The sequence below is a fragment of the Verruconis gallopava genome, assembly GCF_000836295.1.
Source record: "Verruconis gallopava strain CBS 43764 unplaced genomic scaffold supercont1.8, whole genome shotgun sequence".
Classification (NCBI taxonomy): Eukaryota; Fungi; Ascomycota; class Dothideomycetes; order Venturiales; family Sympoventuriaceae; genus Verruconis; species Verruconis gallopava.
Window position 1 is genome coordinate 496,845 of NW_015622144.1, and position 22,372 is coordinate 519,216.

Below are 22,372 nucleotides of genomic sequence, written 5' to 3' on the forward strand. Positions count from 1 at the left end.
ATGAGGCAACTCTTCGACAACCTTCCTTTTGGACTCACGACGAGTGCATCGGAGTTAACCGAGATACCTGAACTGTTTCGTCACACCCAAAATTCCTTTGAACCATAGGAAGTGGGTCGCTCCTTGCAGCCCGCAGAGGGTTTGATTGAGCAATGAGCAACGAGGCCACGTCTAAGGTCTGCATATGATTTCCGTTTTGCTACTCGTTGGTGTCTTCGGGCGCCTGAGCTAGCCGAATGTGTTATTCGATACATATGCACAGTCATTTCTAGCTGTCTTCTTTGCAATGAGAGTAAATTTTGTTTCCAGCCTTACGATCCTATAGCGTTATAGATTTACAATTTGTTTCTTGCCGATGTTCAGGAGGCGGTTTGAGGCTCAATTGATCAGTGACGTGTGCGTTGAGCACACGCTGCGCGTAATAACTAAACAACAGGACGTCTGAAATGGTTAGCTTTACCACCCTATCCATTAAAGAGGTTCAATCAAGGTACTAAGCTTTGAATCATTTTTCTAGCCTTGTCTATTCCGTCCTCATATTTTGGAGCTCAAACAAGTCTCTTCTATACTTTGCTTGAACATGGAGATGACTCACGTTGAGAGGGAACTTTGAGACCCAGCATACTCACCTTTTTAGTTTGTCTTGACTTCTCGCCCCTGCTTGCCCTCATCCAGCTTCAAAATGGCAATTTTCTGCCAGGATTTCAGCCATGCACCTCACGAAATGAACGGCTAGTGAGAACGTATCGTGCATTCGACTTGCTGTGAAAATTAGTGTCGAACACACTAGCCATGAAATCCGTCTGGTTATCTGGCTCTGTGGTCTTCATTCCTACAAAACACAGCTACGGCTTTATTCTGGAAAGTTTTGCTCCAGAATAAAAATGACTGCTGTGGTGTGTTCGTTGATTCTCCACAGCTTGAATCAAATAGCCAATCTAGTCCAGGTTGTATGAAAGTGTATTACCCATCATCACTAATTACCATTTTTAGGAGTCCAAGTCATCCAATTTCGCAATTTTATAGTTTGATCTATTTCCAAGTATTATGGCGTTCTTCGTGTTGTTCAGATCGTTTAAATGACGAACTTAAAGGCAATCAAGTATATCTTGAAATATTTACCGCTAGCTGTTGACCACTACAGGCATTCTCGGTGACAGACAACTAAATATGCATCTATGGATAAGAAGGATGATCTGAGAGCTTAGCTACAAGAGCTCAGAGTAAAGGCAGCGAAAAAGACTTGAATTCGTTGCTAGATCTATGTAAACTGTCGTATAACGAGAGAGCGAGCATTCGTCCTTATTCAACCTTTTCCGAACCAAAATCAAGTCAAAGGTTTCAAGGACAAGAGCGTGGGTTTGCGCGAGTTCGAAATGTGAGGCAAGTCATCGAATGGACAGTTTTTCCTCAGCAGGAGTTATATGATGCATGACCTACACAAAGATACACGGACGTAAGGCATGCTTGAAGTTTCATGTCAGGAGAACAAATCAATTGAATATCTATGCTTATATTATGTTTTTTCTGTGGTGTTATTCTACTAATAGGGATAGGCGTAAATCGGGAAATAAGTTTAGCGGGAACAAGTGGTCGGTAAGTCTTGTGACCAGCTGATGCAGAGGTGGTTGAACTTATTGCAAGTATAGTACGAGGCTTTAATCGCAAAGTATTTGTTGCAGAGAGATTGTCAAGCATACTTGCTGACGTTGTGGAGCTTGCGTTTGAAGGGGATTTTTCAATCAATAGTTAAGCGCTGGAGCATCTCCCCGAACTTCACGTACACTCTGAGGTACGTCAAAATATCTGATAATTGGTATTGCATGATTTTTCTGTTACATTGTCAAGATATTCGAAATTTGACTTACAAAATCCTCAGTTAACTACGTTCCTGTATTTCATTGCTCGTGCAGACGCTCTACCTCTACATCTTCTATTCTTTGTAAAGTTGTTATCTTGAGATGCGAGAAGTTCTGGAGATTGTCTTAAGCGCCCAAAGAAATCTAATAACGCAATCATGGACGAGTGTGAGTACATGATAATAATCTAACTTATGTCTTAGACAAAAGATTGATATGAGTCAGTTAGTGTCGAACTTTAGTAAGAATTAACCATCATGCAAATTGCACTAAGAAATCTAAGACAATGAACCAAAGGATGGAAGCCGAGAGTTCAAGGTGTTGTCGGGTCACCCTCCGCTTGCCGCTATAGGACCACGTCACGGCTGCATACCCTGCTGCTGAGCAGCTGTCCGAATCAGAGACACTACTTCACCAAGACAAGAACCTTGTGCAGCTAGAAGCTATCAATCGTGAGGGCTGCATCATTTGTTTGCAGTACTCATTTCAGCGAGTTGCACTTGGAGCACAACGCGGATCGGAATGTTGGCTATGATTAGAAGAAGTCGACTTAGGCTCAGCAAGCATAGACACGGATTCAGATCAGCTAAGACATACATGAATGCTAGCTCTGTGGCTTGTCTTTGGTCCTATTTTGTACGGACATGCTGTCAATCTCAACAGGGAAACCGTCTCAAGCACCAACAACCATGGCTTCCATCGTTTTCCATGGAGACGATCCTAAGCACTCCAATGAATAGAGAGACCTATGATGGTTATTGTCTTGGCGATATTGTATTCGTGATCTCGGAACTGATGACATGTCCAGAAAGGAACCGAAGGCCTGGTTCGGATAAGATGGACCTGTAAGTACGACCTGATAAGGAAACTATACCCAAGGGCTATGCTCGAAGATGCATCGATCTGCTTCTTCAAGGCCCAAAATGATGTTTGTTGTTGGCATGATTGACGCTCGTGTGGGGCACACACTAACGGCATTCGTTTTTAAGGAACCGTGGCTTATAGCACTTAAGATTCGCTAGCACATTGAACTACATTCGTAGACTTCAATTCATCTCTTCAAACATTCCTATTTCTAGTCCTCCTCATTCTTTTTTTTTGCTGTTCAATAACTTAAGATAAGTCAACAGGGACTTCGCAGTAGCAGAGTTATCCTACTTCACCCCTTTTCTTGGTTTTCTGCTGCAGCACAGTTTTTGGAATTTACCACACCAGCCGATCCACGAAGCGAGGATAAGGTAACCTGACTGTAATTGAATTAGATATCGAGACTCTCTGATAATAAGTAGTTTCAATTTACTCGATTGCAGACCCCGCATACATCAAGGCAAAAGACCAGCCTTCGACCTCCCGCCTCCGTCCAGATCCATATTGGGCAATCTACAAAAGAACCCTTTGTGTATACAATACAATCTTAATAACTGCACTCTCGGTTATTTCTCTGCAGACATGCGAAAATCAAACAGCACTAGAGGATTGCACCTAGTTGGCCTTACGGTGTGATACACGCATGCTTAAGCCATCACATGTCCGAATATGCCAATCTAAACCTACGTGGCTCCTCAGGGTTTGAAATTGCCCAAACTCGAGATCCACAATGTCTAGCGGTTGCACGACGCACACCGTCGATAATATCACGCATCAAGACGGAGCGCCATTCGATAAGTGTCGAGTCATTATTTAGCCGAGGAAATCCGTTCCAGCACATTGATAGCGCATCGATTGCGTGATTAACATCCTGGGGTGTACTCCTGCAAGACGCAAATGACGCCCGAGAACCTATAGGTCGGAGTAGACATATAAAGGCAGATCGTCTCTCAATATCCTTTGGTGTAATCTCTCACTTCGAAGTTAGCTTAGTGGCTGCCATCTCCCTATCACTATTTGTCCGGTTTATCAGGCCTTCTCGACAGCTGCTTCGACTTATCTCACGCCCGAGCTTAAGCTTCTCAGCTGCACGCCGAAGTCGGAACGCGACAACGCCTCTCACAGTATGAGCTCTGCAACCTTCCTCATCACTTACAAGAATTTGGCCCAGCACGGTTGCTGCTTCAAGAGCGAGGCTGAGTTGCTCCGTCACCGACCGATTGCGGCCGCGAGTGGCCTCAGTGGGCCTACATCCATGCAGGCGCACCACAAGTCAGCTGCCAGCGCATCGTTGCTGTATTAAAACCGATCATTTTCAATTGTTAAACCTCCCTTAAAGGGGCCATACTACGTGGTCGATTGGCTCCGTTCGCTCCGCAGATCAGCGGGCAATTCATGCTGGGCAGGCTTCGTTGACGGTTCTGCGAATCCGCCAGCCACCGCTGAACCTGCTGCAAATGAAGCTATGAAGTTGGACGGTCCGGAAGCCACGTCAAAAAGCACAACTGCGCATCAACTGCGCATCAAAGGGCGTACGTGGCTTGACTCAGGACTTCGCCTTGCGATCAACCTGAATTCGCAAACTCAAACGGCACCGCAGGCTCTGCGAACACGAGCTTGGCCCAACGATAGGACAAGCTTCGACGACATTCTGAGTCTAGGAGGCGGCGGGTCCTCTCCATTCTTTTCAAAGATCCGAGAATCGTTGCCAAGGTAATAGGCAATATAGAGCGACCGCTCACTGACTACCACCTTTCGTTCTTCTCCTTAAGAACACTTTAAAACAGAGGGTTACATTTTAAGGAGATTCGTGGCTGGAGCTATTGAATTGCTCTCATGACGAGGCACTCTGGATGGCGAAGACGCAACAGTGCAGGGATATTGCAGTAAGGACAGCGGTGGTTACAGCACACCGGTCTTTCAGTGCTCATTGAAAGGTGGCGCCATTACGCAGGGTGCTCCTGTATATATGCTCTATCGGCGAAGACTACTCTTTCGCTTTGGATCTAGCTTTCGCAGTCGTGCGGCTGAGTTCCAGTATTCCAATATCACGTGATAGTTGACGTTCAACCAATGTCTTCTCCCAGTTCCACGGACACGACCAGTCCCACGCACGTTCGTAAAGACCAAATGATCAATGGAGAGCAAAATTCATCTATCCAAATCGTTCGATCAACTAAGAAGTATGTTTCTTTTTGTCTTCTTGGTCGAAGCTGATGTTTAGCTCATCAGATTGCGCCACAAGAATGTCCCATGCCAACTTCCTGGTTGCTCGAAGCTATTCACAAGCGACAAAGACAGAAGACGGCATCAGAACTCTAAAAAGCATGAGAAAGATTTGGCTGGAGTTTACAGAAAGCGCTTTTGTTGTCCATCCGACAATTGTAACGCCAAACCATTTGCTCGCAAGGACAACCTGAAGCGTCATCTCATATCTCAACACAACTGGGAAGAGAGAGCAGCAGATTGGCAGGTGATTATGGCACACATTACATTCATAATGCAACCGCCTAACGGATGCAGGCTGGCATAGAAACCTTAATGGCACCATCTGAGCCTCAATACCACAGCTCTCGCAACATGGAGTACGATCCGTCATATCAGTACCAACCTAACGTCGTTTAGGCTTTTTGCTACCCATGTGTTCTGCTATTATTCCATCCTCCATGGACTTGACATCTTGTACGATAGCTAGAAGAGCATTTCCATGGCAAGTGACATAAGTTGAACTCGATTGCTCGGATACATAAGAGGTGTAACGGTTCTGCGGAATTAGGACATGTAAGCCTTCATATAAAGCAACCTAGGATTACTTGGATCCGAATACCTCAGGATCATAGTAATTGAAGACAGCATTGCAAAGAAGTCTGTACGCTAACCGCCAGGAAGGAACCTCATGGATAGAATGAAATTGCTTCTCAGTCTACTCCGATGCCGAGCTTTAGGAGATGATGCTTTGTGAGAATGCTGATCGATCCTCTGGTGTGTCTCAAACCTAGGAGTTGCGGAGCAGAAGAACAAGTGAAATTTCAATAACAAATTCGATTGTTGCAACGTGATTAGAATTCTGCCTTGTCGTCAGATACGTTAAACAACTTGTTCTAAGATCGCGGGCCTAGATTCAACGGCTTTTGTCAATAAAGTAGCCTCCAAAGATCGAACCTCGCGCAAATCTCCTTTATTTTTAGGGGCAACCAAATCACATGGAATCCCCAATGCCATCGTGCGCTTCTAGAGTCTTGACATAGAAAAGAAATGAGTGAAACGGGACGCAATATGAATTATGAGGCGTATTCTGATAACAGGTCGAAGAATGCCCGGGTTATAAATAAGCGCTCAATGTTCTGCAATAATGCGCGTAACACTACTAAGGCTCATGTTTATCGAAGTGAGGATATAATTGCTAACGGATTTAAGCTGGCCTAAAACAGTCAGAAAGTACTTTGTCGCCCGGATGATGGATCTCGTCTGATTGGGTCTTTGAGAGGAATTCCGAAGTCTGTCTTGTCGAGATTTGTTTGGCGGCTAATGTTTGATCCCGTTGCAACAACCTGCAGGCTTTGACATGTTTGTATGAATAGCTTCTGGCGACCATAGAACTTGACCAAGCGAGAACCCCGAGTATGATGGATTCGTTGATGCTATCCTCATGTGATTTCCAGACGGTGCAAAGGCCAGAACCTAGAACTAAACAGCTTCCGGTCTGAAGGAAACAAAAGAATGAGATGGTTGGATCACATTTCACTTGTGGTAATTATGGAGGTGGCCTTGTCAGCACGTACAAGTTATCTTGGTGCAACGCCCAGTCACGTTTTGCTCTTCAGCTTGGACAGGCGACGCCAGACTGTCAGAGGAGGTTGTATCCTAATAAGGCTAGCATGTTGCCTAATTTGATCGGAGATGGCTGGACAGGCGATCCTCCTACAAGTCGTGGGAGTGGAAGGAGCGACCACCTAGCAGCCAGCTCCAGACAATCGATCCAATCAACCGTCATAGATTCTTCGGTCACATCGACGCGCACCCTCCACGCGTTTCAAGTCACCGCACTTCGACCCTTTACATCCACCATACCTCCTCAGTCTTTGCTGTACTCAACTCTGTTCCTTAGACTTGTTGTGCAAGATGTACGAATACAAGTGCGAAACCTGTCCAGCCACGTTCAACTGGGAGAGCAGTTGCGAACAGCACATGGATGACTATGGCCACTGGCCCGAGTGCGAAACCTGCACTCGTACTTTCCGTACCCAACGCGCTTGCTATCAACACATGAACGACCTGGATCATTGGGCTCCGACCTTCGATTGCGAGACTTGCAATAAGCAGTTCAGCACGCAGATGGCGGCCAACCAGCACATGACGGCTCTTGGACATTGGACTCCGAAGGTTCCCTGTGAAATGTGTAGTAAAATGTTCTATACCCAGAACGCAGCGAATCAGCATATGAATGACTTAGGACATTGGGCTCCGAAGATTCCTTGCGAAACATGCGAAATGAAGTTCCATACCCAGACCGCAGCGAATCAGCACATGGAGCAGCTTGGCCACTACGAGGCTTATTGTCAAGATTGTAAAAGACATTTCAGCAACGAAAATAACTTGAAAATGGTGAGATTCCCAGGGCTTATGCATATACGATACTAAGAGAACTGAGGACAGCACCTCAACTCAAGCATTCACCGAGGCAGACAGGTTGCTTGCCCATTCTGCCAGAAAAAGTACGCAACTGCTAGTGGCCTCTCTCACCACCTCGAGACAGGGTCATGCACGCATGCTCCTAACCTGAATCGAGATTCTATATTGCGTATGATTCGCGAGCGTGATCCGCACGGTGTCATTACCATGAAGGAAATTGAATGGCATCAGGACGAACACGTCAACTACACTGCTACAAAGTATGCATTTAATGGTTCTTATTGGGAGTGCTATCTGTGCCATAGGACCTTCCATACTGATCGTGCTCTAAATGCGCATCTTAATTCTCCTGTGCACCAGCAGAAGGTGTATCATTGCCCGAACTTGAGGTGTGGGAAGGAGTTTGTTTCACTCGCTGGATTATTTAACCATCTGGAAAGTGAGACATGTGCCTTCATAAGGTTCGAGAACGTACAGCGACAGGTAACATCTGTGCTTCAAGGCAGGAAGCTGATTACGTTCTAGCATCCGCGTTGTTTCTCGACCAGTCTCTGACGCAATTTTGGACAGAAATAGCTAAATTATAAAAGTGCGCATAGAAAAGATAACTTTTGGCCATGCTTTTGTTCACATAATGCTAGAACATCGGTGTGTCGCTTAACGGAACGAGGCTGAGCGGTGACTCGTGGCTCCAGTCATCTCTCACAAGAAGAGTACCCCAGTCTTCGTCATTGAAATCATCCATGCTAGAGCCACTTAACTGAAATGTCTAAATACGAGTCTTAGCACAGGCACCTCATGATATGCTCATAAATATTGCACTTACGTCGTAAAATAAAGTCTCGGTCAAGAACGACTCTCCGAAAGATTGGAAAACGGACGACGAGGATGGGATCGTCAAATTATTTGTGCTCTTTAGCTTGCTCTTCGAGTTCGCTCTTGCTTCTGATACAGCCTTCCGAGCCACATTGGCCAATTCCCTTACAAACGGAAACCTTTGGTCTGGCAAGAGAAATTCTAGATAGCTGTAATGCCCGGCTGCAGCGTACATCAAATTGATATCCGATTCAATGCTAGGAAATGCAGGTTGTTGTAGGACGTGGACAAAAAGGTTCAATACAGCGTTCAGCGGAAATGTAAGGACAAGCCTGGATGGATCAGCGTGAGGCAACATATCTCAGAGCCAAGTCTATGAGAATTCTCACCACTTATGCGTTGAAGGCTCAATTTTGACATGTGGGAGCTGCTCGATGATCTTTCTGGATGCCGAAACAAGGATTTCATCGCTTTTTTGGACCTGTTGATTGAGCAGAGTCAGTTGACTCTGGTTGCGGCAGAGCTGAACAGCAATAGCGTTCCAGGGCTGAACAATGATGGAATGTATTGCCATCAGAGCGCCGTAATAGGAAAAAAACAAATAGAAGAAATGAAGCGGATATACAGAAGGTGGTAGCCGATCTGCATTGAACGGTTGGTCAAAGTCAATGTACGGAGGTAACCGGGCCCGCCATAACCGAAGCTTTTGATCAAGGTGTGTAATGGTGCTAACAACCTCTTTTACATTCGGATTAGAGCTTCTCAGTCTTGTTATAGTCGTCGAGATCTGAGACGAAATCTGGGCATGAGTGGCCATGGATATAAAAACTTCAAAACATTTTTCACCCCCAGGCTCAAGCTTCGGAAGTTGGCAGTTGATGTTTTCGTCACCTACACTCTGTATAAAGTTACTTCAGGAATTAGAAGCCGATCATAGTGGTGTAATTACCAGCGGTCTCCCTGAGCGAAATGCAATGTGCCTGTCAAACGTGTATAGAAACCACCAAATGGAACTTCTGATCTGTATTGCTTTGTCGCTCAATTTCCATGCTGTGGCTGGCTGTCGATGGAGACCTTTAGCTTCAGCCAATTTCAACGCGCTCGAAACTAGCATGTAGTCAAGCGCTGGAGACTCAATACCTTCCGCGTAAAGACTCTGCTTCAGGTCAGTTCGTCTTCGCTATCCTGGGAATAAGTTCCAGTACCATAATCGTAAGTGCCTGAACAGCCATAAGTCCGGTTCTCGAAAAATGAAGCTCCGTATACATAGATAGCGCATTCTGGAAGTACTTCCAACTTTGTTCATGCGCAGCGCGGAATCCTAATGCACTGTCCTTTGCTAGAGTTGCTCGACAACCGATGGCAAATACGGCGAACCGAAGAGCATACCAGGCCGCGTCACTCTCTGGGGACGACATTTGCGAAGTTTGCTGGAGATGGGAATGTAGTCTTGATTCGAACGAATTTCGGCAGATAATCCCTAGAGTAGATTCAGGTGTTTCATCGAAGAAGGCTCGCACGTACTTCCACGACAAATCGGGACTTGGCTCCGGCTCTCTTCCAGAGGTTACCGCCTTTACAAGTTTTAATCGCTGGGCTACGTTGTGAGCGATCAATCGTGCAAGCTTTGCAAAATTTTTGTCTCCTGTTCTACCCTGCACCCATTCCACTCCAGACTTCGAGCATATGGAGAGGAACGATCCAGGCCCTGAATTTCACTGTCAGAGGTGAAGTGAAGTTGGCAATGTGGAACGGCACTCGTACCATGGTATTCAAAAGTAAGCTACAAGTACTTAGTTTTCATATACTCATATAAACTATGAACTCACTTCTTCTTCTGGTGGCATAAAGCTGCTGCCATCGTCATCGTCTTCTGATCTGCCTAGCTGCGTCAGAGCTTCTGACGAATAAGTAGGGAGAGTGCTTCTCGACGAAGTAGAAGACGAAGGTGGTTGCTGACTGCGCGTGTGTACTGGAGTTGAAGGCAAAGTCCGAATATTGGCAAGCGGTGTTGCTGAAGCGAAATCGCCATCAGGAATCTGAAGTAACGAAGGAGAGGGCGGTATAGAATATTCATTGTGCGATGCCGTAAGCGCTGATGAAGCTTGAGTCCTTGAGAACGCAACATTGGAAGCAGAAAGCAGAGTCTCAACACGCGAAAGTCTGTCTCTCAGCGAAGAAATTTCTTGCTCAGGCACTCGAATTCTCTGACGTTGCGCAGCTGGATAGATGCACTCTGCCTTATGATCCTAACCCCCAAACCCGTCAACGTAAATCCAGTCTGCAGGTCCAGGAAGCATACCACGCAATTGGGACAAGGTCTACCCCCTTCGCCTGAAATTATGTTAGATCATCTCAAAGCTATATCGGCTGAGCACACGAACACACATTTGATCTTCTTAATCCGGCAAAATGTGCATGCTATCTTGGCTTTCGTTCGGCGCTCTTTGAGCCTCGTCGTGAGAAAAGGACGATCAACCGCAGATGAAACACCTTGCATTTTCAAGATTCGAGACATCTCCGTTACTAGCCACAAGCACGCATAGGCATTTCAGTGATCAGACAAGCCATTGTTAATGGTTTGTTAAGTAGGTGTGCTTCGCTTTGGATTCAGAAATTTAGTCCTGGTTGTTACTCCAAGAAACAAATACCCCGCAGTCATGCTTTCCCCATATTACCCCACAGTTTCACGTCTTCATCCACGCGGTTATATATAACGGACTTCCGAATTGGTCTCCCGACACTAGATCACTACGGGGTGCTGTACCTGTTTTATCAGCAAAGCCTTGCTTCTTGACTTGCGCAGCATCGTGACGGCAGAGCAAGGTCCTTAACCGGCTCCGGGAGCATCCTACAAGCTCCGAGTCTTTTCCCAATCAGTTCGGAAACCAACACGCCAGTTCCGATTGGCCGGAGCTGAGGTGTGAGAAGGTTGATCTTTGAGCATTCCGATCATCTTCCAGCTTCATCGTAACTCCGGGGAAATAGAGGAGTAGCTGCAGCTTTCGCAACGATTCCGAGCCATGAGCCCGCGGTGAGACTATGTACCTGCCACCCAGAACAGATAAACTGTGGTGGACTTCTACAACCTTTCGCATATCAGTGTCGTGCCTGCGGCTAGTACGAGAGACCTTTTATCACAAAGACTCATCATGAATGTCGACTTCGATGCTCCGGCAACAACTGTGAAATCGCCATCAAAATTGGCCCACGTCGTTCTTCGGACGAACAATTTCAAAGCGATGGTGGAATATTACAAAACTTTCCTTGGCGCGAACATAATCTATGAGAACGAATTCATTGCGTTCATTTCATATGACGACGAACACCATCGTATTGCTATCGTCGGCCTTCCTGACACGCAAGACAAAATTCGATCCAGCTGTGGCTTGGAACACATCGCTTTTACCTTCGATTCTTTGTCAGACCTGTTACTGTCATACAGACAGCGAAAGCAAAAGGGTATTCAGCCACTCTGGCCTGTTAATCATGGTCCGACAACGTCAATCTACTATGAAGATCCCGATGGCAATCAGATTGAGACCCAGGTAGATAATTTCGACAATCCCAGCGAGGCTACGGACTTCATGAAGTCAAAAGCGTTCGCAGAGAACCCAATCGGCGTTGATTTCGACCCAGAGGATTTTATCGAGCGTCTCAAGAAGGGAGAAAGCGAGAGAACTTTGATGATTCGCCCTGAAATCGGTCCACGAGGCCTTCCGGTTCACATGATATGAAGAACCAAATGATAGTACTGCAAAGAAACACAACTGATGAAATGTAATTTGCCCTAGCTATAACTTTTCGAAAACAATCTTATTCTTAATTTTGCCTATCTTTTCGATTTCGACTTCGACGATATCCCCATCCTGAAGCCACGCTGGTGGATCCATGAATGCAGCAACTCCACTTGGTGTGCCAGTCATGACGACTGTCCCTTTACGCAGAGTCGTACCTCTGCTAACATGTCTGATGATAGTCGGGATGTCATATATCAAGTCATCGGTCCGTGCAGACTGCCTGATTTCGCCATTCACAACTGACTTAATCGAGAGATTGTGAGGGTCGTGAATGACGCCCGGAGAAGCAATAACAGGTCCAATTGGCGCAAATTTATCGAAAGATTTTGCTATCCCGTGCTGGTTACCCGAGCGCTCAGGCATTTGCCAGTATCGCGATGAGACATCGTTTCCGGCCGTGTAGCCCAAGACATACTGCATCGCATTTTCATCATCACCTACATTCTTGCAGTCTTTTCCAATTACAAAGCACAACTCAGCCTATAATCAATCAGCAATATCGACTATGAAGATGGCCCTGCGCTCACCTCGTAGTCCATAGCATGACACTGAGGGTTGATTGGAATGTCTTCAAATGGGCCAGCAAGTGCATCTTGAGGCTACAATAAGCTTTAGTACACAAATCTCTCTAAATGTTAACTAACCTGCAGGTTTGTTAAATATCACGGGATATTGCGTAATCCTCATCTGGGAGCATGTTGAGTTAGCATGATGAACTCTTATTACGACTAGTGGCAGCAAACTTGCTTTAGCTTCCTTTGCATGTTGCTTGTAATTCAAACCAACGCCTATGAAAATTGGTACGGCTGGAAGAGGGGACAAGACCTGTGTGAATTGCATTAAACATAGTGAGACCGGACTTCGGGGTTTTGCATTGCAGTCCAACAAGCTTCATACTTCAAATATTGTCTCTTTCCGGTCTAGCAGACGGAATTCCAAGTCCCAAGGCGCATTTTGGCTATATACGGGTATTGTGGACCCAATATATGATCCTTTTGTGACAATTTCTTCCGGTACTTCGCCATAAAAGGTCTCATTGGAAGCATTTTTAAAACGGAGCAAATAGCCAAAGGTCACCATAATTGTATCTAGTATGGAAATGAAATAATGCTGAAACTCAAGTGCTTCTAAAGAGAGTTGGACGGACAAAAAAGCTCTTACGCCTCTTTTTCCACGCTTACTGCCCCGGAACAAGCTTGCGGTACGGCTCCGGTATTCCGGAATGCTGCGCCGGAACAGTCCAAAAGTTCCAACAAGAAATGGATCTCATAGCATCGGATGCTTTTAGCTCACTATACAGGGAAATAAATTTCCTCGTATGCAACCGCTGATGTGTCGGAAGGCGACTTTTGACTGGGTAAATAGATTGTTCTGCGCTCAAAAATCAGTATCGGACCCTCAGCAGATCGCACTCTCAAACGCGATGACGAATAAAACCCCCACTAGCCATGAAAGACTCCCCGCCGGTACTGTCGTTATTGCAGGCGGCGGACCTGTCGGGTTGTTGCTTGCAACTGTTTTGTCACATTATGGAATCAGATCACTACTCTTCGAGAGAAACGAAGCGACAACAAGATGGCCAAAGATGGATTTGACAAACGCCCGTTCAATGGAGATATTCAGAAGACTGGGTCTTGCTGAGGCGTTACGACAGCTAGGGGTCGCACCTCACATTTCATCCAATGTGTTGATCTCGACAGGGTTGAATGCAGACGAGCCTATCACGAAATGGCTACTCCCAAGCGTCGATGAGTTTAGAACCCGGATCAAAACTCAAAATGACGGTACCCAACCTTGCGAAGCTTGGCAGAGGATATCACAAGTTCAATTCGAAGCATGGCTGAAGAAGCAGTGTGAACAGGATCCCAAGGTGGAAGTGCGGTTTGGGTGGAAGGTAGAGAATGTTGAAGAAGAAGATGAACAGGTCAAAACTATTGCGACAAATATGAAGACAGGGCTGACTGCGGAGTTTATTTCTGAATATCTGGTGGGGTGTGACGGAGCCTCAAGCGTGGTTCGAAAATCACTAAGCCTTCCTTTGGACGGCGGTCCAGCGTAAGCGCTTTCATCCTGAGGGTGTAGACCTCTCTAAAAAGCCGATTGATTAAGTTTTTATAGGCCGACATGCGCGCTGCTCGTCCATTTTAAGTCAAGGGATTTGACCCGGCTCCACAAGCAAGGCCAGTTCTGGCATATCTTCTTTATCCTTCCACCAGGTGCCTTTGGTGGAGCCATCATCGCGCAAAATGAAATAGATACATGGACTGTCCACTTATTTCTTCCTGTTGGGACTGACATGGACTCCATTAGCTCCGAGGAGGCTGTTGCTAGAGTGCTTGGAGGTATGACCGGCCCATACCATGTCAAGATTGACGAAATTCTGGTTCGCTCGGTATGGCGTCCTAGTATCGCTGTCGCTCGAACGTGGGCAGGATCTAAAGGGCGTGTCTTCATTGCGGGTGATGCTGCACATCAAAATATCCCGACTGGTGGTTACGGCATGAACATGGGCATTGGCGATGCGTACGATCTAGGTTGGAAGTTGGCTGCAGTGATTAACTACGCAGGCAAAGGCCTTCTTGCATCCTATGAGACAGAGAGACGACCGGTTGCACTGCGTAATGTTGAGTTTTCCGGTCGTCACATGTCTGTTCATCAGAATGTTGAACAGTTTCTACAGGGCGGGGGGCATCAACGATCTGACACGCCGACTCGACTAGACAACGACGTGGTAGAGAAGATTCATGATTACTATCAGATGAATGATGGAGAGAACAAAAGCTTTGGCCTAGAAATGGGGTATATCTACGAGTCTAATGTCATTTTAAGACAGGAAGAAGATGTCGAAAAACCGGAATGGCAAGCCAGATCCTATACACCGTCGACATATCCAGGGATCCGACCACCGAGTATTTTTCTCTCCGACGGTTCGCTTCTGTTCGATCATTTTGGAAAGGACTGGTCTCTTGTCACGTTTGCTGAAGATCAATCAAGTATCCAGCGCATCTTGAATGCCGCAAAGTTGTTGTCCATGCCGATTAAGCATGTTGATCTCAAGGGAGAAAGCCACGCCCGATGGCTTTGGGAGCAAGACATAGTTCTTGTTAGGCCAGATGAGCATGTTGCATGGAGAGCAAGCTCTGTGGATAGCCTGGATGCAGCGGAAAACATTCTGCGAACCGTAATTGGTCTCAAGCCAACCGTTTGCGAACAGAATGTTGACAAGACAATCACAACTAAAGTCCCAACTCAAGCATTCACATCGACCGTCGAGATGAGGACCCAGGTGAATAAATATGAAATGGAATATATGAGCGAGTTTCAGCAATAAATTGTTGTATTACCAAATCTCATAGCTAGTTGAGATGGGTGATATCATCTCTTCTGTAGGCAAAATGAACCAAGAAATTCTTTCAGAATCACCGTCTTAAATCAATTCATCTTTTTTTAGTTTTCTTGTACCTTGCATCGCAGCCGCCATAGGAGCGCTATCCTGTGTCGATTAGGCATCTGACAACTGAACTGGTAACACTAATATACTTACCGCCCAAACTTGATAAAGAATCAATTTGGGGTTGTCAGTCTTTACATCAGTAACTTTGAATCGACCAGTGAATTCCATATCTAAATCGTTTTCGTTTTTGAATGCCATTCTAACTCTCCCAAGAAACATCAAATCGTCACAGGCCTCGCTTGCCGCAAACACGCGCAAAAGATCATGACGACGGAAAGTAACCGCGTTCCAGGCTCCATCACGAGACTTCCGTATCCCTATCTTAATTTAGTACCTAGGTTGAGCTCTAGACTAGCAGACTTGGTTGACCTTCAGAGCCATGGAACATTTTCCCTCCGAAGTATGCGTTTCCCTCAGGGACGAAAATCTCGTCTGCCAAAACATTACCAGCATTTGGCGTAGGATCATCTACGGTCGCGAAGAATCTTAAAATCAGATTCTTGACCGCGTCGGGCAAGAAATGGGGCCAATGGGTGGAGGAACTCATTGTGGTATGGTCGCTGTGACGAACATCTGACTGGTTTTACTTAAATCCTTAGGAGAAGCGACCACACAAATCATGCTATTCTAATATTTCAGCGGAATATTTATCATTCCTAATATCAGCTACTTGCTCCGACTCGGATCAGTTCCTCGTCATCCTTTACACAGTCCGGCTGGATGTACATATTAAGCTCCGCAATTCCGGAATCGTGTTCCGGGTGCTTTTACGTGCTGATTTGGGCTACTAACGTTACTTGGAATGTTGAAAAAAAAAAATTCATATGATAAAGATCAAGTTATAGTTTCTTTATGACAAATCGTTGCAGTGCTATTGAGAAGGACTCGCTGAAGATTGCACGCAGAAACGCCAAAACAATCGCAAGAAACCTAAAAATCGGCAGAGTAAAAAGCTACAACTTTAGCTTATTCTCCTACGAACAAAGCGCCAATGTGCTCTTTTTTTGAGCTGATTAGAAAGTCTCAATTGCTTTGTCGGGTACAAAAGTGCTAAACTTCATACCCTCCGGTAATTTTGAAGTTATCCACTGCTTCGTCTGCGGATCTAGAAGTTCATCTTCACAATGCTTCCACGCGTCTCTGACCATTTTCGCCGTCTTCTCGCTCCGGGGTGTGATGACGGCTTCGAAATCAGCAGGCAGGACTGTGAGCCCACCTACAAGGTCTTCAGTATCCGGAGTGATTGGTCGACCATTTGCATCTCTCGTCTTTTCAAAATTGAAGGCCCATACCAGTCTGGAAATTGCAAGAAATAAAGACCGCTCAGCGATGTGCATCCCTTGACATAGTCTTCGGCCGGCGCCAAAAACCCAGTTCTGTCGTTGAGTTGGATCCGGGTTTGTGGCAGACTCGAATTCGGACTGATTGTCGTTTTCGAATCTGGATGGATCGAAAACGCGCGGATTTGGATTCCTCTTTGGATCCATATTAATCGTCCTAGTCTTATGTTAGCTGATGTGTAGAAAATCGTTGAGCGAACCACCCACCAAACGTTATTGATTATGGTGGCCCCCTCTGGAATACGATACCCCATGTAGAAGTCTTCTTTTAAAACAGCGTGGGGTACTCCAAGAATTACTATCGGCATCCATCTCAAGCTTTCCTTCACACAGGCCCGAATATATGGTAAGTTCGGCATGTCATCCATGTTAGGCATTCTGTCATGTCCAATGACTCTATCAACTTCCTCTTGAGCTTTCTTCAAAACTTCTGGAAAGACAATCATTGCTTGGATGAAACCAGTGAGAATTCCAGACGTGGTATCTGATCCTGCTTCTAGCAGTGAGCCGGTAATGTAGCCAGCAGCATCATCACTGAAACCCTCCGCTTTCTGTGCGAGGAATACGTCAACGGAGAAGCATGGCTTTGAACATTAGCCTTTGATCATCAGTGCTGCGGTGAAACTACCTGACAAGTTTCATTTTGAATTCGTTTCTTTGCATTCATCCAGTGACCAACATAGAGCTCCCTCTCCGCCTTGTACAACTCCTTAGCATGTTTAACATTTGGCGCTAAGAAATCCGGAAGCTTCCGCAAGATCGGATAGAGATCAAGCAGTTGGTTACTGGCACTCCCGACAACCTCACCCCAGGCTTCGAAACCCTAGAAGGCAGTCAGAATCAATTTTTTCAGAGGGATTAATGCCATTAACCTTGAAGAACTGTAGCATTCGTGGATCTTGTCGGCTTGTTGTCCGAAATCCGAAAACCATCTGGGTTGTCAAAGAGCTGCTGAATCTACGAATATGTCCAACGAAGTCTTTCGGGTCGTTGAGGAATCCTAGCAACATCTCCTTGTTTTCCAAGTCCTGGTAGGGGACGTAGGCTACGGCAGTTCGAATGTTTAGGGTGTTATGCATCATTTTATGGATAAATCTCCAGAATGGACCGTATTGCTAATACTATTTAGCACTTTTTTCAATCTATTTCAAGGGATGACACACCATCACAACAAATCTGTGACCTCCGCTAGCAATGTTCTGACCAATATACATCTCGGGGCGCGATGAGTAAATTGCGCTTCTTTTGTCAAGTAGGTCTTTTACTGCATGATCTGATGAAAGTACTATGTATGTCTTGGTTCCTAGGATCAAAGAATAGACGGGACTTGTTAATGTCAGCGAATTCTACTTGAATGTCCGAAATCATACCCGTATTCTTGAGCCCATTTCTGGAACTGGAGATGGGCTTTATGTTTTGGCATCTACATTTCATCAGTGAAATATTGTTTTCATTATAGCTAGGAAGTATCACCTGATGTAAGTTCCCCAAAATCGGTAGTGTTGGAGGGCCTGGAGGGATGTCCTTTGGTCTTCTGCCAACATTTAGGAGATTAAGTGTGCTATAGATCAGAACTGCTGCTGCTGCTCCAATCGAAGATACGAAGACAAAGTTCAACATTATTGTAAAAAGTGTCTTAATTACAGAGCAGATCCTCGAAGTTATTCTTTGTAACAGATTCTCGTCTGGCTCATCTGGCTCAAACCGTTCGGGGCTCTCGCCTTTATGCACCAGACAAGCCAGCGGCGACACCACTCTTGTATCCTTGCTCTCTGACAGCTTGCTCACATTTGAAACTCTATATCATTTGCTGTTTAGGCTTAATTCAATCGTAACCCCTTGACTAGCTTCGAAATCAGTTTCTGCCAAATTGTAAAAGGACCAGTGTTGGCATCGGGTGAAGAGCCGGATTCCGGAGTTACTGGTCCGGACACGGAAACCGCTCCATAAAGCACTGCATTTCAAGTAAAATGCGTAACTTATGTTTGATCTATCTATCTCCCGTTTAACATGTTATTCTAATTACGTGTATTGTACAGATATCGCCCTGTTTGGTAGTCTTATTCAGTTTGTACTACTAGGGTTAACTGAGAAAACTCATACATACACCGCTAAAATAAGCCGAACAACTTTAGCTGCCAGTTCTGGCAGATCTATATCTCTTTTACGCTTCTGGTCACATTTTTTTTCTTTTACCTCTAGCTGTGCCTTTCACAGTGCATTTCGCGTGTGGCTCCTCAGGACCTTGTATAGCTCATCACCTTTGCAGCTCATCAACCTTTCAGTCCTTAGTATAACAGACTTAGCAAATCAAGAAGGTTTAACACTCACAATTCTCTTCTTTTAGAATTTGAATTCAATCACTCTGGCTAGTAAGCTCAGAATAGCTTGTTTAGAGGGCATTTATATGCTTCTGTGTTTTCTAAATATGTGTTACTTAATCGTCTCATCTGTAGCGTACCTATTTCCGGATATTCATCTCTAAAGAATACTTGAAGTTGATTAGTAGCAAACCCACTTTCTATAGACTGTAAAGATTGTTATGTTAGTACTTCAAGTATCTAGTTTCTGGTGTGGAGAGAATTCATAAGTTACCACTTTTAACCAATTAATTAGCGACATGACCACTGAGAGAATGAAGATGCAGCTTCGGGCTACTTTGAACTGTTCCATGTTTTACTACAACCTTAGTATTTGGAAAGCTCTAAACTTGAATCACTCTGGATTTCGCTAGCATATGAAAAGTTCCGTCTTCGACTTCATTTGCGAAAAACCAGTACTACTAAATTTAGACGAACTTAACAAGCATGAAAATGTATATATTTAGAGACTTAATTGAGTCTATGTAGCTCTGAAATTAGTCATGATGTCCTCTGCGCGCGGAATTTGTAAGACAATACATCGCTTGGTAATTGATAGCTCTTCTCCAGAGGTTTGACCTCCTAGAAGACACCTATTGGAGGACGCATTTATGAAGCTCCGCTCTTCGCGAAAGTTTTTGCTTCTAGAAGGGGCTTTCCCTCAAGCTATTTGCTCTTCTTGCTTCTTCCTTTTCAGTTGGCCAGTTTCCGTTCTCAGCCTGAGGAGCAACAAGGGCTTCGCTGAACACTTCCTGATTAACCGGTGGAGCTATTCGGTTTTGTTCGAGTATGAGCTTGGAAAAGACAGAAGAGAAAGGAATTTTACTTCTTTCTTAGCAGAAGCTGCAGATACTCGGATTGTCTGGAGAATTCGCTAGGGTGAGAGACTGAAGGGTGAAATGAAGTGAACATCACCCAACGGCCACAATTTTGAGCCAAAATAAGCAGGATCTGACCCTACTCATCAGCAGGATATCTGTCGGTCATGTTGACCATTGACTACATAATGGTGTTGAGTCTTGTATCTAATGTCAACAATGGGTCGATTAGAGGTGTTAGGAATTTCTTTGGCTTCCGTATCTAACTTTCGAGTCTGGAGCTGCAGCTCAACGATTGCCTCGTCATCAAATTCATCCAATATCAAAAGCCACAGGTGTCTTCCTCAATCAGTAGCACCAGCTCTCATTTGTGATAGAACCCTCCCCGCTAGATCCTCTCTTGAGACAAAATCGCATTCCAGTATAGGTCAGTTCTTCAATTCTACTCTCACTATACTTGTATATTTTGCTTAATTTCATTTTCCATTTGCTGGCCGACCGATGATATGGAAGTGACATAGGTTATGGAATTTAGGTCATGCGACACTAGCCTTTCAGAAAAGCTTCGCATGAGGGAAATTACTGCCGCTGTATGTCGGATTCTTCGACTCATCTGGAGAGCATAGTCTGGCTCACAGGAAAAAGATGAGACAGGTACATCACATTATGGAATTCTGAGATCAACAAAGATCTGACCGAAAGCTCAACTACGTGATATTCTCCGAACCAGGGTGGCAGAAGAGCTGATCTCAGACGAATGATGAATAGGTGGCATAACGCCGCACATATAATTCTGAAGTCTATGAAAAGATCAATTTTATTGAAAATTTGTCATCATGGATCACTTAAATTATTTGATATGAATGTTACTATCCAAGAACTATTAGTAAGAGAGATGAGAAGCTAACTTATAGTGAAAGACCAATTGTACCTAGAATTAATCACAACGTTTCAACCCAAAAGCTCAACATCCTCCAAAAGTTGTCTCATCCTCGTCAAAACTTAGATATCTATCGATTTGTTTAGTTAATATCACCTGCCTTGAGGAGATTGACAGTAGTGTTGGACTGATATTAGACCCGATGGTAGGAGACAGATAGCGAATGGAAAAATCAAGTGAGATCAAAAACACCATAATCGCAAGCTAGGGGCATTTCCGAAAGCTTCGTATCTCCCGAAATCGTTTTCTCGTCTTCGCAGGAGCTCATAGATCCTTCGAATCGTTTGGTATGGATTCCTTGTCTTTCAAGAAAAACACTTGAGCTACTAGGATAAAGATATTAGTGACATCGAAGATCAAAATAAGAAGAGAGAGCTCTGAACATACTGATAATAGTAATCCAATCATGTTACGTTGTCAATACACAAGACGAGGGTCAAAATTTATTCAGAGACAGAAACTCCATGCTGAGTTTGCGTAGAGGATCAAAGACATCGTATAGAAAAGCGAACAAAAGATGATGGGATAAGTAATGCAGGTTTTTTTTCTTTAACTGGAGTTTTGAGTAGATGGGAGTGGGGAAATAAAACGAAAGAAAATGATTGAGAAGCATTGAGTTTTACGTCAATATAATCTCAAATGTAATTGCACTGTATTTAAGTAACCTCTTACTAGCTGAGGTGGCAAGGCAATGGCAACGTCAAATCATTTTCTTTGTGAAACACCCAGGAGCGAGTAGACAATAATTGCGGTCTGGTTGCAATCGTTGGAGTTGACTGACGAAGGAAAATACTATTTAGGTGGAAGGAATGCTTTTCTAGTACCGGCTAGTTTCAATAACTTAAGCTACCTCGGAAGGGATTAGCTTCCTAGAGCAACAGCGCAACGGTATTCTCAGAGCTTATTTAGGAAAAGAATTGTCAATAAGATAAGAATAGGTTTATAGCTTAGGATATTTTAAATTTACGTAGAGAAAGTGATTATGACTAACAAACTAAATAAACTAGACGGTTTAACTCAGCGACAAAAAGGACTGAGGTCATTCCTTATAGACGAAGGAAAGCCTGCGATTGCAGTGATCATCTCCTAATCACAACAGTCACTATTACAAAGCTAACTTACTGTGCAGGGTTCCACTAATAAACACCCAAAAAGTGATCATATTTATCATTCATTGATTACCATGATAGCTCATGTGATACTAGTATTAGGGTTCATAACATTAGGATACTAGAGAACAAACAAACTTAAACGTGTAGTCTCAGGTTCTACTCCTAGAAATGATACTAGGGAAATAAACTCTTCTCTGTGTCACAGGTACATCACTTTCAGAGGGTTACAACTGGCAATATTCAGATCAGATCTTGCCTATAACAAAATGAAGCAGTTGTGACATCACGCAACGGTGAACCGAAAGCACAAGAATATAGTGAGTGAAATGCACCGATTTGGAAGCAGCTCTGAGCATAAAATAATACATAATGTC

At 44.7% G+C, this 22,372-nt stretch overlaps 5 protein-coding genes across 6 annotated transcripts; 3 read left to right on the forward strand and 2 right to left on the reverse strand.

The window, feature by feature from the left end:
* The first annotated feature begins 2,903 nt into the window (after positions 1-2,903).
* PV09_03176 lies at positions 2,904-5,792 on the forward strand. 2 transcript variants are annotated; one of them, XM_016356338.1, is made up of 4 exons: positions 2,904-3,097; positions 3,149-4,909; positions 4,959-5,199; positions 5,250-5,792. In XM_016356338.1, the coding sequence occupies exons 2-4, from the start codon at positions 4,800-4,802 to the stop codon at positions 5,349-5,351; spliced, it is 453 nt and encodes a 150-aa protein (XP_016215861.1). In that variant the 5' UTR covers positions 2,904-3,097; positions 3,149-4,799; the 3' UTR covers positions 5,352-5,792. The 2 variants fall into 2 exon arrangements, with proteins under 2 accessions (XP_016215861.1, XP_016215862.1); XM_016356339.1 differs by having other exon boundaries at positions 4,959-5,792.
* A 2,111-nt stretch (positions 5,793-7,903) lies between these two features.
* PV09_03177 (uncharacterized protein) lies at positions 7,904-10,741 on the reverse strand. Its single transcript, XM_016356340.1, has 9 exons — positions 10,563-10,741; positions 10,477-10,508; positions 10,004-10,423; positions 9,939-9,957; positions 9,380-9,882; positions 9,124-9,330; positions 8,564-9,072; positions 8,185-8,506; positions 7,904-8,127 (listed from the first exon to the last, which is right to left on the reverse strand). The coding sequence occupies exons 1-9, from the start codon at positions 10,690-10,692 to the stop codon at positions 7,996-7,998; spliced, it is 2,274 nt and encodes a 757-aa protein (XP_016215863.1). The 5' UTR covers positions 10,693-10,741; the 3' UTR covers positions 7,904-7,995.
* A 355-nt stretch (positions 10,742-11,096) lies between these two features.
* PV09_03178 (uncharacterized protein) lies at positions 11,097-11,911 on the forward strand (the record flags this gene model as incomplete). The annotated part of the gene is made up of 1 exon (XM_016356341.1): positions 11,097-11,911. The coding sequence occupies exon 1, from the start codon at positions 11,327-11,329 to the stop codon at positions 11,909-11,911; it is 585 nt and encodes a 194-aa protein (XP_016215864.1). The 5' UTR covers positions 11,097-11,326.
* A 39-nt stretch (positions 11,912-11,950) lies between these two features.
* PV09_03179 (uncharacterized protein) lies at positions 11,951-13,087 on the reverse strand. Its single transcript, XM_016356342.1, has 4 exons — positions 12,872-13,087; positions 12,692-12,799; positions 12,502-12,573; positions 11,951-12,454 (listed from the first exon to the last, which is right to left on the reverse strand). The coding sequence occupies exons 1-4, from the start codon at positions 13,052-13,054 to the stop codon at positions 11,969-11,971; spliced, it is 849 nt and encodes a 282-aa protein (XP_016215865.1). The 5' UTR covers positions 13,055-13,087; the 3' UTR covers positions 11,951-11,968.
* A 310-nt stretch (positions 13,088-13,397) lies between these two features.
* Positions 13,398-15,305, forward strand: PV09_03180 (uncharacterized protein; the record flags this gene model as incomplete). The annotated part of the gene is made up of 2 exons (XM_016356343.1): positions 13,398-14,029; positions 14,093-15,305. The coding sequence occupies 2 exons, from the start codon at positions 13,398-13,400 to the stop codon at positions 15,303-15,305; spliced, it is 1,845 nt and encodes a 614-aa protein (XP_016215866.1).
* Between the last annotated feature and the right edge of the window lie 7,067 nt (positions 15,306-22,372).